At 38.9% G+C, this 17,632-nt stretch overlaps 1 protein-coding gene across 2 annotated transcripts in view; it reads left to right on the top strand.

Annotated features, from left to right (window-relative positions):
• Positions 1-17,632, top strand: part of RANBP17 (RAN binding protein 17) — a 216,537-nt gene that overhangs the window by 121,317 nt on the left and 77,588 nt on the right. The window contains exons 15-17 of one of the 2 annotated variants that reach the window (XM_036424288.2): positions 4,805-4,864; positions 12,526-12,599; positions 13,591-13,671. In XM_036424288.2, coding sequence (XP_036280181.1) covers positions 4,805-4,864; positions 12,526-12,599; positions 13,591-13,671 — 215 coding nt within the window. The remainder of the gene's footprint in view (positions 1-4,804; positions 4,865-12,525; positions 12,600-13,590; positions 13,672-17,632) is intronic. The other variant, XM_036424289.2, reaches the window with a different exon arrangement.

Below are 17,632 nucleotides of genomic sequence, written 5' to 3'. Positions count from 1 at the left end.
GTCTATAATTACAGGCAGTGCTTCCAGTATTTCTGAAAAGCCAGCCTATGTTGAACAATTATCTTATTTCTGCCTTGCCAAAGAGCATGTTCCAATTGCTGGTATTAGCATTGGTGAAGCTAACACTTCATCTGCTGCCTTGGGACAAATGTGGGAGAAGCACTTGGTTATAAAGCACAAATGCAAAATATTTTTCAACATTTGGAATTCGTTAAGCTCAGTATTTTTTTTTAATTTTTATCTCTCCAAGTGTTTCTGTAGAAGGAATCTTGAAATATAAAAGCACATTTGGCAAAGTTGCTGGGATTGTGTTTTCCCGGAGGCCTGCGTGGCTCCCCAGTGCTGGCGTCCTTAATTTCCTGAATAGTGTGTTTAAGCGAAGTTGGCTCTGAAGCAACTTTCTCCAACGTGAATTACATTTTCTGATTCTTCCATTCCAAAATTGGAAATGCATTTCCATGGACAGTCTTTCACACCTTCTGATGAAGAAACTGTGAAATGACAGACAGTACTGAAGCGGGCAAAGCCCCTTAGGACACTGATGACTGCGCATTTGCTGAGAATTGCAATCCTCAGTTTTTGTTTCAACCCTTTCTTCTTAGCCTTCGATCATTTATTTATTTCCTTTTATTTAAAAATTTTTAATTATTTTTAATTACAATTGACATTCAATATCATATTAGTTTCAGGTGAGCCTTCGATCGCTTACTGTGCTGTCTTGTCTGCATGACCACTTTCTTCCATGCTTCATCTCAGTCCACTTTCCTTGCTCATTAGAAATATTCGTGCTTAAGGTTCCAGTTCTTAACTGTCCTTTTTTCCCTGGTCATTTGCACATATATGACGAGGGCTGTAGGACCTGAACACTCCTGAAGTTCCTCAAGTTCAAGGCACTGGTTAGGAAAACACTGTCCATGCTGTAATTTACAAAGTCTGTGTTTTCAGGTAATGTAGAATGAGAAATGCCCAGGAAATATCATTTGAGAATGTTGTGCCTCAACCTTAATTTAACCTATATTGTGTTTCTACTTTGTGCTTAACAATTTTGTAAAGTTATTCATTACATTTCTCATTTAGCCCTCTCAGCATTATTCTATTTAGTAGGTATGATTATCTTCATTTTACACAATGTGAAAAAGATTTCAGGAAGGTTATAAACTTGTTCAGTGGCAGATCCTGGGTTTTGATCAATCATCTTATTCTAAACCTGAGTTTCCTTTCCACTGTAACCCATTGCCTATGTACATACTAAGGCATGAGTCCAGTTATGATCAGTTTTAAGTGTAGTGATTGATAAGGCCAGCACCTCAAGATTCATCCCCTGGTTTGTTCTTTTACTTCCCAAGAAAAAACTTCCCATGGGCCTCTAGTCCTGGCTAGCCATCAGTCACCAGAGAGCAGAGCTAGATCCTAGGTATTCGATGTAATCCATCCTACTATGGAAGGAGCAAATCAACCCCTAGTCTAGTGTCAGAGATCACTCAGTATTATATTTACATTTGAAAGGCATTCCATCTCTGCCCTTTCTAAGCCTATCACACAAAAACTTTTTTAATTGAAATAACATCCTATTTCATAAGAGAGGAATATGCTAATTAGCCATTACACTGTGAGGCATAATGACCAACTGCATATCAACTGGATCACAGATCTGCAGGAGGGTGAGACAGAGAACTACAAGCTGGTGGTGGAGAGCTACAGGGGGGAGCTGGGCAGCAAGCAAGCAGGAGGCAGAGAGCTGAAGGGAGTGGGCAGGGCATCAAGCTATGGGGGGGGGGGGCAGGAGGAGCTACAGGAGGGCGGGGCAATGGGCGGAGAGCTACAGGAGGGTGGCAGTAAGCTACCTGTGCATGGGTTCATGTGCAGGGCTACTAGTTGATTAATAGCATTATATTTCAGGTGTACAACATTATAATTCCACTATAGGCACAGTGTGCGAAATTCGCGAATGGGTAGGGTTCCTAGACTTGGCTGGCGATCAGGGCCGATTGGGGCCTTCCTTCCCCTGGCTGCTGGCTGCCAGGCAGGGTCTTCCTTCATTCTGATTCGCCCCCTGGTGGTCAGTGCAGGTCATAGCCAGCCGTCTAGCTCCGGGTTGGTCAAATTCCTAAGGGGACAATTTGCATATTAGCCTTTTATTATAGGATATCTTTGTAACCTATAGATTGCTTATCACCAAAAGTCTAGTTTCCATCCAACACCATAGGTTGACCCTTTACCAAAAACTCTTTGATAATTTAAAACTAATGATGGTATTATGAAACCCCCTGTCTGTTTGCATTAATTTAGCAAAGAAAACTTGGAGAATTGGATGGACTCATTGATCTGAATTGGAGAGACTGATAATTTATTGGAAATAGGGATATAAATCACTTACCCAGGGAGCTGAGAACTTAACCTGGAGACAGGAAATAGGAATTTGTGATGGCTCAAAAAAAAGGGTGAGTTTAAAATTGGGAACTTAGGTGATACAGATGAGCCCATGAGATAAGAATCACCTGCTACCACAAGCATTCTGTTGTTCTCCTGCCTCCTTTCATCTCTTTTCTTGCTCCTCCTACTATAAGATAGAAGTTATAGATAGACTGTGTTCTGTCTTCCATAAGGGCTCTTTCCCTTCTAATCACTCTTCCTTAACATTACTAAACTACTCACATACCAACTTAGAACATATGTCTGTTTTCTAGCATCTAGTTCAGATAAAATACAAAAAGAGGCAGTCATTTTGTGTGTGCTTCATCATCTTGATGTCAGACTAATGTTTGATTATATGTTATTTAATAATAGCAGCCATTTACTGACCACCTATTCTGATGGCTAAAAGCTAATGTTACTTGGTGCTTACTGTGTACTAAAAACTTTCAAGTGTTTCTGACACTGTGCGGGCAGTGCTGTACATAACACAGCACATGATAACAGTAATAATAATAGCTAACGCTAAGTGCCAGGCCTCTCTCAAGTGCTTTGCATAAATTAACTGCTTTAATCATCTCAGAGAGTCTGTAAAATAGGTCCAACTCTCATCTTCATTGTATATTTGAAAAAACTAAGGTTTAGTGTGTAAGGAACTTGTTCAAAATCACTCAATAAGTGGTAGAATCCAGCTACTCTTAGCTTTCATAATCTCTACTTAACCACTTCTCTAGACTACCTCCTAATTTATGAGATTACTCGTTGTGATATTATTCCTTCCATTTTATAGATGAAAAACTGAGGCTCAGAGAAGCTAATTAATTTTAACCAAGATCATAGCATTAATTCATTTAATAAAATTCTGTATTCAGTGACTGTTTAGCCAAGCTAGGCTAGCAAGTAGCAGTCCCACTCCAAAACGTGTGTGCATTGTGCTATGCATACATTCTGTATTTCCTTCTAGTTATCTAAAATATATACTCAGTTACCTTGCTCTGTCTTCTTTCTGAGAGAGGACCATGCTTCCTTGGCCACTGTGTCTACCAGTTGGTCTTCTGCACACGATGCAGCTCATTTTCAACACAGAAGGGTTCACTAGGAAGACGAGGCTGGAGGCAGCACTATTGCACTGATTTTGCCTGCTCCGAGATACCAGACATTATGTTTGAGGTGTTAATGGGCCATCGAAAGGGGAACTCTGACTCACTGCATTTGAGTAAGTTAAAGTTGTCACTAACTAGGCTAGTGTGAGAGATAAATTGAAAGGAACAAAGAACTGTAGAAACAAGTAAAATCGAGACTATTCTGAAAATTTGACACTATTAGTAAAAAATGAAATAACTGCTTTAAAAAGGTAGCAAAAAATAGATGATGTCATTGACATCCTCTCTTTTAATCCCTGAGCCGTTATTCTCTTAATGCTGGTGGTTCTTCCTAGAGGTACCGAGTTGAGGATATCTTAGGAGAAAAGTACAGAAGTCATTTTAGATGTAGAAAATCGGACATGTTTCAGAGAGGCAACATGGAGACAAACGAGTAATATTAATGGGAAGCACGTATGAATAAAATAAAGATGCTAGAAGTGGAAATGGAACCTGGTGAAAGTCAACACCCACTGTAACTATAATTTGATGTACTTTTAGAGGATGGGGGGTTGTGTGTGTGTAAGAATTTGATTAGGTGGTAGAAGGCTCAATATGATTTACTTAACCCTCTACATGACTATAGAAATGAGTTCCATTTATACAGATGTACGTTTACCCAGGAGAAGGTTACTTGGCCTACTCACTAGTACATCAGCCCCACTGGCCACACTTACATAATGAGAGTGCCTCCTGGGAGCTAGCGCTAACAGATTCCTTAGCTAGATCTGTCAGTATTTCTGTAATTGGCTCTTTTGGTTTGTTTGTTTTTCCTTGTTTTTGTTGTTAATCTTCACCTGAGGATATTTTTCCATTGATTTTTAGAGTGAGAAGGAGGGGGAGAGACACACAGAGAGAAATATCAATTGGTTGCCTCCTGCACACACCTGAACAGGGCCGGGGATCGAGCCTGCAACCTGGGTATGTGCCCTTGACCGTAATCGAACCCGGGACCCTTCAGTCCACTAAGCTAAACCGGCTAGGGCATAGTTGGTGCTTTTTTAGGGCTATCCTTTAGTAATCGGTTTCTTGAATTATGACATGGAGGCAAACCCACTGTAATGGGTTTGGAGCAGCACTTCATCAGGCCTTTACTCCTGGCCTCAGAATGAAATCACAGCCCCAGGAATATTTTAAGTGACAGACAAAAAGATCCTGAGCCACATTCTCCTTATATCTAAAGTTGGGAAGGCCTGCTCTTCCCTGACCCCAACGCCAGGTGGCTGGTCCCTAAACTCTGTGCTTTTTAGGTTGTACGCCTGAGGAGTGATGTGTCCAGAGTTCCAGAGAAGGCTTGGAAAGTAGTGAAGGTGAGTTGGGTTGCGGTTATTATGGTGGATCACCAGTCTTTATGCCTGTCTCACCATAGCCCCAGATTCTCAGTACTAACTAGGCACACGCTCACAGGGAAGTGTGTTGGGGTGCACTGTCTTGGGTTCCTTTTGTAATGCAGCTTATAATTCCGCAGTGTGCATGCTATAGTACCAAATGCTCACTACTCGGCTCTGTTTAGTGTGCTTGGTTAGTGTGAAAGCAACCTACTCTTCTTGATCATAACATTTCTGAAGTGGCCAGTTCTAACCAGTGTTCATACATGAAGGAGAAAGTTTCACTTGGCTCTGGTGACTAGGATCTGTTATTGAACAGTATCTATAGCACATGTATCCTATGTGCCAGATATGTTTTGGGCTGATACTTCTCAGAGATAGGGGCGATTGACATAAACAAAACCTTTTATTTCCTGATTTCCTCTACCATCACCCTCTCACCATTTTCATCCAGCATCAACTTCGGTGCTCCAGAATCTAATCATGTCATCTCCTACATTTGTTATTGCAAAGAATTAGGAATTGGGTACCTGAAATGCCCCTTCAAATCCTGGTCTCAAAACCTTCTACCAAAATTAGTGAAGGCTTCTTCGAATAGCCTTGTGCCAGAGCCATGGTTAGCTTCTTGTTTGGTCTCGGGAAGATAATATACTTGCCCAGGGCTTTACCATGGCTTCAGCCACAGAAGACCAGTTTAACAGAAGCTTGGCCTCAGACAGGGAGTAAGTTGGCAGCCAGCAGGAGCAAAGCTGTGTCAGGACAAATGCGCTGCACCCCTCATCTTCTCTGGTTGGCTTTCAGCTGGTGGCGCCACGGGAGTCTTTCCATGGGTTGTGTATCCTGTGACCAATAACTGGTGCCCTCCGCCTGGGTCCCTCTTGGCTAGCGAAGGCCTGTCGGGAGACATTAGGCTCATGCTGGTGGAGATCCTTAGTCAGTGGCTCCCTAAGGAAAGTGAGGCAAACAGCCAGCTTCTGTTGAACAGGTGGTAGTTAGACCTTAGATCTGGGTGGGGGTGGGAGGGAAAGAATCTCTCCAAAATTCCCAGTGCTGCTGGTTTTCACACTCTACCTGTATTCCTCTTTCTAATAAATGATTGCTTAGACACTAATCCAAAATATTTCTGGCAGCATCTGGAGCCCTTCCTTAGTGGTCTGGATGTGGGCCCAAGTTAGGAATGGAAACCCCACTGGGGTGCAAGCAAAAGAGGAAGCATGTTCTTAGCCATGCATCAGTGGAGGCCCCTACTGGGAGAGGGGATTATCACAAGGCAGCAGGCAGCCCTGCACCCCAGCCTGCTGGGTTCATGCTTTGTGCCACAGCTTGTGGAGCGAAGGAAATGTGAGGCCAAAGGGGTGGCTCCAAGTTTTCATACACAATAGCCCATTCAAGCAGATTGGGAATGCCTCTTAAGAGATTTGTTAGGTGCATGTCCCCTCAGCAAGATGGCCACCGCAGATGGTGGGTTCAGATATTCCAGTGGAATAAATAGTTAACGTTCATATTTATTTGCTACTTTCATAGCCAACTTGTCTTTATCGTGTGCCATTCTGGACAAGGCAAACAGATTCCTAAACATTTACCACTTGGATTCCAAGATATATTATGGTTTTAAAATTAAATTCTGGCAGAAGATTTTTATTTTTATTTTTTTACCTATAATTGTCCTGTATTTTGTGATGCTATTTTAACTGACATGGAAAAATTAGTCAGCCAAAGATTGATGTGATGTCTTCAGTATCACTAAGTTAGTATATTTAATATGCAGCAATGGTGTTTGTACCATTAATTCTCTTAATGTGTTATAAGTTAATTGTGATGTTCATGCTTTAATCTGCTTCAGATGTTAATGAAAGAGCTTAGTATCTTTGGTTCAAATGGTTTAATACAAGTGGCAATCTCCTCCTACCTCTATTACCTCTCCCTCCCCTTACAGAACTGGGTCTCTTGCAGAAAGCTCTGCATTGACCTCAAGGCACTTGAAGCTTAAGACAAAAATATGGACATTGTTTTCTTACTCATAATAAATGAATTTATACTGAGTTCCAAAATTCTTTTTCTAAGAAATGAATTCTTTCATTATATAGAATCCTTTCTCGTGACAGGTTTTGTTTTGCCAAATTACAAACTGTTAAATATCTTGATGAGTCATTTCAATAGATTGAAATAATACTTTAAAATTACGATTGTTTTTGTTTTTTTTAATTTTGAGGTATCGATTTTGTATTGGATGTGAATTTTTCAGAATAAATTGGTTCAGGAAAATATATCATCTGATGGCAGAATACTTTATTGTTGATTTTCACAGCACTGCTAATTCTGCCTGGAGCCTGCTTACAAAAGCTCTTTGAGAACATTTATAGAAGGCCTAAGGGTATTAACTTACTGTAATTTTCTGAAGATTCATTATCCAAAATCTTAATTCATTATAACAACTTATGAAAAACTATAGAACCCGTTTTTCTCTTTTATTTTCTTATTTGCACAGGATGAGCGATTCATTGTTCTTTTTAATTTGTTTCATGTGGTGCTTTTGAGTGCACTTCATAGAGGGCTGTTATTGAATTTCTGTGACTGTCATTATATATCCATACAACCTTTAGGAACTAATATTCTGGGTTTCCCAGTTCTGTAATCTACTTCGAATTTGAGGATTGACATAATTAGTTTCTTCAAAGTTATAACCAGAATGTGAGAGACAGCACTGCAGATACTCAAGACCCAGGATTAGGATTGGAGGGAGAAAGTAATTAAAAATTATCCCAGCACATGCTTTTATTCTTCATTAAATTAAATTTACAACTCAAACTCTTCCTGCTATTTGTATGTTTATTCTCTTGTCTGGTTTTCTTATCTCATCTCGCTCCCTCCTTTGAAGCCGGATAGGAGGTTATCTAAGCTGCTGCATCGGCACAGAAGGCATTTGTCTTTGGTTAGAGGGGAAGTTAGAGAAGCGTTGGGTCATTGAATTGTCATCCACAGATCTGAGTGTTCTTTCCCGGAAATTGAAAGAATCTTCATGTAAAATAAATAAAAATAAGAAAACAAACATATTAAAACAGTTTTTTAGGAACATGCCTTTTCAAGTCTGTACTAATTGTAATTTCTAACAACTTCCTGTATTTCAAGAGCTATAGACATGAATGGATGGTAAAATTGGACAATTTTTCTAGCTTCTAAGACAATCTTTAGAAGTAGAGAGAATTTGGCTTTGTGTCATGAAATTTTGAAGCTTTCTCCCTTCAACAAACGCCATTTCTTACCTGGAATAGAGTGTGTTGACCGAATATGCATGTAAAAATTTCACAGCTTCACATATGTTAAGATTTTGTTAGTTTTTAACCTTCTTTGTGCCATGTCAAAACCTTCAAGGTACGTTTCTTCTTTTTCTGTTGTTTTTATGTAATGAACCTCCTCTTGAAGGCATCAGCTGCCAGTTTTAGCAGCTCCTATGAGAAAGGGGCCATGGACTGCAGTAGGAAGGAGCAGCATTTGTTGAGGACTAAATGCCAGGTTCTGTGTTAGGCCTCATTTAGTTCTCCTTGAAGGTCATACAGTTGGTGTTAGTATTATTACTCCTGTTTAATAGGAGATCAAGATTCGGAGATTTTAAGTAACACCTAGCTAGTGATAGACCTAGAATGCCAATCCAGATATCTTTGGGATCAAGACAGTGTTATAAATTCTTCTAGAGATGTAAAGAGAAATAGATACCCTCCCTACCCTCAGTCAGCACATGCTTAAAATAGTGGAGGAATATTCACATGGAAAATTAATTCTAAAACAAGATCAAATTGTATTGTATAATAAGAGAAGTGCCACAAACAGGTGGGCAATCATGGATGCTCTGAGTGTTCAGAGGAGGAGAGCTCTTCTTACTGATCTACAGAGAGCTTCTTCCAGAAATACTATTTAAGCATTAAAACCACATCTTTTTAAATAACAAAATTTTACCTACGGTCACCCTGGTGAGTGGAATTTGGGGTACATTATTTTTAGAGAAAAGGGTTCTCTACAACAACCTTATCCTTTTGTTAAATTTTTTTTAATGAAATGGCCATGATTTACATATTAACATTACGTCCTTTTTAGCCATTTTACATTTCATGAGTGTTGTTAGACAGGAAAGGTAAAAGACGGAGCTTCATCTCTGCCCTCAGGGAGCTTGTAGTCTAATGGATTAATGCAGGCATCCTATATAATAAAGAGGTAATATGTAAATTGAACCTCACACCCTCATGTCAGAAGATGGCCACCCCATATTGTCACAGATTGCCACCACAAGATGGTGCTCTACGTCGGCACAAAATGGCCAGCAGGAGAGGGCAATTAGGGGCAATTGGGCTGGCAGGGAAGCAGGCTTCAATCAAGCCAGCAGGGGAGCGGTTAGGGGACTATCAGGCTGGCAGGCAGAAGCTGTTAGGGGCGATCAGGCAGGCAGGCAGGTGAGTTGTTCAGAGCCAGCAGTCCTGGATTGTGAGGGGGATGTCTGGCTGCCCGTTTAGGCCTATAGAGATCGGGCCTAAACGGGCAGTCAGACATCCCCTGAGGGGTCTCAGATTAGAGAAAGTGCAGGCTGGGCAGAGGGTCACGCACACATGCACACACACACACATCCCACCGCCCTGTGCACAAATTTCGGGCACCGAGTCTATAGAATTAAGAAAGAAGAAAGAGAGGGAGAAGGCACGGGCTGACAGGCAGAAACTAGGTTGTAATGTGTGCCTCTCCGATTATGTGAAACATGTAAAGATATAACCTCATTGTGTCCTTTAGAGACCATGGGCAATATCAATGGGTTGATCTCTTATTTCTTAGATTTTTGCTTATTTTTCACTGTGATTTCATCCTAATTGATTCTGAAATAAAAGATTAGAAATCTGTGAACTAAAGTGAGTTTTTACCTCTCTTTGCATTCCTATACCAACTTCTATATTCTTCCTTAAAATGAGTAGCATGATATACTTTCTTCTGGCTGTCATAAAAATTGTTTTTGGTGAAGTGATATTGTGTTGGAATTGTGACTTTCATTGGCTTTTTTATGATAGATAAACAGTTGTATAGATCTTTTCTCATTGGACAAATTACTTCCCACCCATAAATTATGTGTGTCTATGACATAATTAAATTCCAAAAGTTTGAAGACATTTTCATATTATCTGTGTGCCCTCTGATGATAAGGTGCCTTGGAAAATGTGAGCCAGTCTTTTAAAAGAATTGCAGTAATCATACATTGATTTTAAATGACCCTGTCACACGTGAAAACAAATCAGATTGTTGCTCTTAATGAGCTTTTCAATTTACTATTCAGTAGATCAGATAAGTGGATTTAAGAGGTAATGATCCTGTTTAGTACTCAAGCTTCACTGTCAGATCCTAGTAGTGGAGAGAAATCCCTAGGGACAAAAGTGTTGACACAGTTCTAGATGGGATAATGGGAATCAAAGCTAATGGATGATAAAAGGAATGGTGCAAGTTACAAGGATAATTGTGGATTAAAGCACTGCCATGTGTCAATGTTGACCGTTTTTTCTAGTATCTTATTGGGTCAAATCTGATGCTTTGAGGAACTGTTTTGACAGCAGAGCACAACAGTCGCCTGTCTAGCTCTCTCCTTTAGTGAGTACCAGGGACACACAAAAACCATCAATTTTTAAAAAATATTTTTTAAATGTGAAATGTTTAAAATCACATTTTAGTTATGTTTTATTCAGTGTGGCATGGATAAAATCAAAATTTGATTAAGCCTGAGTTTTGCCATAAATAAGCATTTATAATCTTAAAAATATAAAATTTGATTTTACAAAAATACTGTAGGGGGGGGAGATGCGGCCAAACAATTACAGTGTGAACAGTAGCAGGACGGTACAGCTCACTGCTGGAGGGAGGAGAGATGACTCTGAGTGGGAATCAGGAAGAGGAAGAAGGCAGACTCAGGCCAATGAAGCACTTGAGCCTCGGAGCTCTGGAACTGCCTGAGAAACCTCAGTGACTAGCTCATTTCACTGCAGCTGCAGGTTAAGGGAAACAGCAGAGGAGGAGTAGGTTGGCGTGACTTTGTGAAGGGCTTTGTATGCCACTAATCACATCAGCCCCAATTTTTTCCCAGGACCCAATCACAGTGAGATAGGGCCACTTCCCTTTCCGCATGCCATTCTTCCTGTGTGCCTGCCCTGTGATTAAAGACATCTGATCACTGGGGACTGGTGGTGACCAACTTCCCTAGTTCTCTCTTCCTAAAGCCACCCCCCCCACCCCCCAATCTCACACACCCAGTGAGAGCTTGGGTCGGATAAGAGAGAGAGGAAGGCCTGCTCTGAGCAGTCAGAGATCCAGTCATTGTCATGGATCTGTAGGGCTCAGAAGTTAGCGGGAGAGGCAGCAGGAATTTGGATATCAGTCTTCCTTTCTTTGTCTCTCCCCCAGCTTCTCCCCTCCACCCTGGTGTTCTTTCCTTCTCTTGCCCTCTCCACCTGCCCTCTTGGGCCTTAGGAGATATTTTGGGTCATAGGACTTAGGTTGAAAACTTGGAACACAAGCTGCTGGTGTGACTAGTGCTTAAAATCCACATATAGGAGACTGTGCAATGAACAGCCTTCCTCCCGTGTAGCCAGCCCTGCGGCTCTGGGCGCCCTGTGGTTTCTTTCTCACCTTCATGGCCTGTGGCAGTATGTCAAGTTGTTAACATGGGAAAAACAAGGCAGAGAAAGTGAAAGCTAAGTTGCCATACCTTATAGGAAATAAGCTGGTCAGGAGAATGTGAGGAAACAGTCACAGGGATCAAATCGCAGAAGAGAAATCCTATACAGCTGGTGTCTGGCAGGGATGACCTGGAATCACACCAGAGCATCAGGGAGTGTGGAGGTGTTAACTAAGCCACCTCTCATCCTTGCCAGGGTATTAGGGAATGTTCCATTGGCTGCCAGTGGCATTGTCCCAATTGAAGTGGGCTATGTGTTTATCAGCTCAGTGTGGCTTGGGTTGGGACTGAAATGTTGCACCCCAAACTCTGCAACCAGCGCTCCCTAATTGGAAGCTTAGTGGATTCCCAGGCCCTGATGCACTCTGCAGAGACGTCCTGAGCCTGGAGTATCTGTTTCCGTGTGGAAAGTAAGACCTGCCTCTGCTATTGGGGGGAGTTTAATCGAGGGATATTTGAGAATTTCTACAAATTCTTTCATTATATGTTGGAAATTATTTTTTATAACAGCCTAACAATCCCGAATTATTTGGTGGTTTGCTGAAATCTGAAATGGATGGAATCTTTGTGAATGTTGGAACCTTTTTCCGAGGCACTACAGTTTCTTACCCTTCACATGCATATGCCTGTCTTTGAGAAAGGAGGGATAGTAGTTCCCACTTTGGGGGAAAATATGTAGTGTGCTGGGAGTAAAATGAGTATGTGAGAGGGGTGTGTATGTGTTTCAAAATAAGAGAGATGCTTCCAGAAGAAAAAATTGATAAATTTAAAACTTGTAAACTTTTAAAAAAAAGTCTTCGTTTGCTCCCCCCACCTACTCCCTACTTTAATGTAGAAGCAAGCAAATACCTTACTTACAATTTAAATCTTCCATTTGCTCATTGTGATAGTCTTTTTAAAATATAGGTTAATGGTAAAGTTTTTAACAATTGTTTTTGTGCAGGTATATGCCCGGATGTCAGAAGTGCTAGGAATAACAGATGACAACCATGTTCTAGAAACATTCATGACGAAAATGTGAGTTCCTGCTCTGGGTTTTGATTTTTTCTTTTGTTGGTGGTGGTTTGAATCTAATGGACCTTTTACTGTGTTTAAATCTCTTCATAAATATTAATTTTCTTAATAAGAAACTTTAAAAATTGGGTTTTCTTAGGATGGTAGCATAGTTTTTAGTTGAAACTTAATTTCTCATATTTAAAGTTCACCATCCAGATGACATTGTTATTTGTCAAGGTCTCCACATGATTGCAGTGTGCAGCATCAAGACATGGTCTGGCTCTTCAAGTCAATTGGGTAGCATTTTTTTTTTTTTTTAATTAAAAAGAAAACACCCAATTTGGAAGACCAAGTGAATAGATTTTTGCAAATTAGAATCATTGAGAGAAGTTTGATTACCTTAGGACAGGGCATTCATTGCCTTTGGCAGGAAGCTATGGCTGTCAGAGACATATTCATGGAAACTGAATTAATTATCCTTTCAACATTAGCAGAATTCACTAGTTTCCGGTTATAGGTAAAACTTTTACACTTAGCCTTAGCCTAAGCTGCTGTGCCTTCAATCGGCATCCCACTTTCTGTGTAACACGTAAATAGTACTATCTTGCCTCCAGAGAATAAAGCTAGATAAACAATCATAGCAGAAGTGAGTTTTGGAGCCACAAGTTGAATGGTTCATTTCTTGGGAGTAACTGTGAGCCTCTATTTGACTTCCTTGTAGCTCCTGCTGTCTGTCCCTACATATGTTTGTTTCAGATAAAAATTTAATGTTTTCCTGTGGAACATTGAGGCAACTTTTTTATTTATAAAACTAAATGAATAGAATTATGCACCATTTGTACATTGACTGTATATGTTTTGAATGTGCTATAAAAAGAATTGAATGGAAAATGTCCCATTGGTATTTTGTGATTTAGGTCTTCAAATTTACATGAATGTATGTGTATTTCCATGTTTTCCCTATACAAGCAAATACCTTACTTACAATTTAAAACTTCTTGTTTACATTTAGTGTTACAAACCTTAAATACTGGGGAAGATGTGAGCCTGTAATTTCAAGGACTCTTCAGTTCCTAAATGACCTTTCTGTTGGATATCCTTTTTACTATATGTTTGACCATTTATATGAAAAGCCTAACAAGTGCATTCCATTAGCTAGGTACTTTTAATAAGGTCAAAATATTGTAAAATATTGCCTTATAAAAACTGAATTCCTAAGAATCAGTATGTCTTCAGACTTGTTCAATTGAAAAGAATATTCTTTTCATTAGTTAAGAGACAGACATAAAGGAATTGGAAGAAAATTTATGTGTCTTGAACACTTTTTTGATTATTGGTCCTATCAACTCAACATCTTATTTACTCTAAAATGAGACTTCTCAGTACATATTTATTGTTAATAATTTTCTCTCATAAGCAGATTTTCAAAATCTAAAATCAGAATCATCTTTTCTTTTTAGGTTAATTGTGTTTCTACCAATGAGCGAGAAGAGTGTAAAAAATAAATGTTGGTTTAGTTTAGTTAACCGCTAAGATTAGCTATTATTTTAATATGAAGATAACATTCTGAAAATGGGGGCATTGGAGAGAAATCTTTAATGTAGGTTCACTTCAGGAATATGTTTGTATTAGTTAACTTTAAAATTGTGTTTCTTGGCAAGCCATAAAAGATTTCCAAAGTATTAGACACCCACTTTTGTGCTGGAATTTAATATGCAACTTTTTATTGGAAAATAATCGTCCTTGTCTGGCAAAATCCACCATGCAATATTTCTGTTAGTAGGTATAATGCAATAAAGTCAGGGAGGGCTATTTATCACTACAAATTTTGAGGATTTCAGGATTCTTTTTATTATTTTAATATATTTCTTTGATATTAAATCAGAAAAATGATAAATTACACCTGTCCAGGCTGTTTTTCCTTTTTACTGGAAAGTGATGTACAACCCAATTCCAGTGGTCATTTTGGCTTTTTAAGATATGTATTTTTCTTATTAAAAAAAAAAACCTGAACCTGTATTTTTTTAAAATAATAATGCTGAAATACTCTTTATTTCTAACATATGAAGTGGTTTATAAGTACTTCCTAGTATTGCAAACTCTGGCCTTTTCACAATGAATTACTCTGAGAGCATATTATCTGGAAAGAAACCTGTTATTTTATAGCACATATCTATTGTGTAGATTTACCCTATCTTTTAGGTTGAAATTGAAATCTAATATAAAATTAATTTGATTTGTAATCTTTTTAGTATAATTTGCATAATACTTAGTTTGTGTCTGCTATTAAGATCCTTCTCCTATCTCCTTGTATTCTGTATATATTCTTTAATCCTACAATTATAAGCTTTTGTTTTATAAGCTCTTTATTGCTTTTGAGCACTTCCTAAAGTTACTAAAAAATCATATTTTCAGAAAATTTATTAGATAAAAGTTTAAATGCTATAACATTTTAAACTAAGGGATATGAATGGTTTCAACCTGGGTACGTTGATTTATATTTTTTAACAATTATTTCAGGTTTGCATATTTAGAAATATATATTAGCTCAATTTGATTTCAGTGCTCAGTTATTTGAATTATAAATCATTATGTCCCTTCTAGCTGATCAGTCATGAAATATCTTTGAATTCATTTACATAATGGAATATGTGAGTGGTGTATCTATTTCAGTGCAGTTGCTGGCTATTTAATGTATGTTTTGTTGTTTCCTATCGATTTCTTTATTATAATTTGTTTTTAAGTCCTGATTTTAAAGCAATACAGTATTTTTGTGTTAAAAATAAGATGCCATTCTTCAGAAGTAGAAGCGGTTATGCAGGATAAAAAATAATCACTGATTGACCCCTGTTAATGTAAATATGTTCATATATTTATATTAAAATATCAGTTAACAGATGAAAAGCATGTTATGTTACAATAAAGTGTTTAAATGTTCCCTATGACTTCATAATGCATATTTTCAGAGACCTCCTTTTTTTCTGTTTTTATCTTCAGAGTGAATCTTACTCAGTGTTTATGGTTCTCAAAGCCAGTTGCTGAAAATTTGTGTCCTTGTATCTGACCACTTGTTTAGAAATTAAAAACATAAAAGATCCTCATTTTTAGAAAGTGCTAAAAAAAAAAAAAAAAAAAAAAAAAGCCTGTGTTCACTTGCCCAAAGGGAGTGAGCAGTGTCACACTCTAGTGACCATCAGAATCACTAGAGTTCTTGTTGGAATACAAACGCCAGACCTCACCTCCAGACTGAGGTCTTGGGGGGTGTTAGACTGAGCCCTGAGACAGGAGCTGTACTTGGAGAGCTGACTCGGTTCTTTAGAAAATACTATGGGGTGCCCTAAACAGAGAAGCCTGTTCTCCTCCCGCTTCTCCATAGGACTTTGTCTTTCCCAGGAAAAGGCGGCCTGTCTCCCTGAATGAAATGTCAAATGTCTGTGAGGAGGCTGCCAATACGTGAAGTCCAGGACTTCACTCGAGTCTTGCATTTTACCCTACGGTTTCTGTTTGCCAAATTTGAAGGTTTCCAAGTTGTTTAAGGCTATCATAATTTTAAAATTCAGAGGCCTTTTTTGATAGAAAGTTTGTCTTCCTATCAAATTCATTACATGGGCCTTATAAAATCCATGTGGCGAATACATCTGAGTAACTTTTTAACATAGTCTTTAAATTCCCAAGACTAAATGTCCCGCCTTCCAGATTCCAACTAGTAGATTTCGTGACATGCTCAGGTCCCGGGCAGCCCACCCCCGCTGAGTGCAGGGATCCTCCTTTGTGAAGTGTTTGCAGGCAGAAATCCTGCTTTCTATCTGGGGGAAGGAGATTGTTCAGATGATCAAACAAGGAAGCTGCTGGGAAAATTGGAGAAAATGAGGGTCACACAGAGCAATGAGACAGACTAAACCTATCTTAAATGCCGAGAAAGAGGGAAGAAAGGGTTACATTTCATCCAAAATTCTATTTGTTCATTAATCATTACTTCAAGGTGTGTTTTTTCTTTGAAAAAATATTTGATCAGTATTTCTACTGCAATTTGCTTATTTGCTGAAATTTACAGCATTGACGTGTGTCTAATTTGGGATTTCAGATAATAATGAGAAGGGATTTTTATTTTCCTTTAGGCCCTCTGATGGTAGTTGCCCTTACTACATCATCCTCAGAGCTTTAAGAAAATCCAAAAATAGTTTTAGCTTTTTAAAATAGACCCCATAAAAGACTTCTACATTAATTCATGAAAGTATCCAAACTCATTTTTACCGTGTTGTTACTCTTAAGGTCAACAGTCCTTTCGGATTAATAACATCCATATTATTCCAAGACCACCTACATAATTGACTGGGCCCAGAACAAAATGAGCATGTGGGGTTCCTTGTTCCTAAGTTATTAAGAATTTCAAGCCCTAGCTAGCAAAGCATTGAACCAAAGGAAGGCCCGTATGCAAGTTCCTGTATACCAGGATTTGGTGAATGTAATTCATACCCAGGTGCATCTTAGATCTACTTATCTATTAGTTTATTTCAATGGTTTTCATGTTTGCAAGCCACAGAGTCTTATTTCCTGTCCAAACTACTTAGACTCCCTGATCTTATTTTGTTTTTAATATATTTTATTGATTTTTCATAGAGAGGAGGAGAGAGCAATCGACCAGCTGCCTCTTGCACACCCCCCACTGGGGATGTGCCCGCAACCAAGGTACATGCCCTTGACTGGAATCGAACCTGGGACCTTTCAGTCCGCAGACTGACGCTCTACCACTGAGCCAAACCGGTTTCGGCCTGATCTTATTTTTTAACCCCAAACCTCTTCCAGCTTCATTTGTCTTTTAAGTGCAATAAACTAGACCAGCATCCTTATTTATTTAGATTTAACCTTGAGTAAGAAACAAAATAGTGATTTTTAAATTTACTTTCCTACTCATCTTTATGATTTACTTTTATCTTACTGGCCTCTTTCAATTAGCAAATATTAATTAAGCATTTGCTCAGTACAGAGCAAAAGAGCAAATAAGACGCAGTCCCTGCCTTCACAGAACTGATCCTGATTCCAGACTTCCTTTC

This window comes from Pipistrellus kuhlii, unplaced genomic scaffold (genome assembly GCF_014108245.1).
Source record: "Pipistrellus kuhlii isolate mPipKuh1 unplaced genomic scaffold, mPipKuh1.p scaffold_m20_p_8, whole genome shotgun sequence".
NCBI classification, from domain to species: domain Eukaryota; kingdom Metazoa; phylum Chordata; class Mammalia; order Chiroptera; family Vespertilionidae; genus Pipistrellus; species Pipistrellus kuhlii.
Note: the sequence above shows the minus strand (reverse complement) of the source record. Positions and strands in the feature narration are given on the sequence as shown.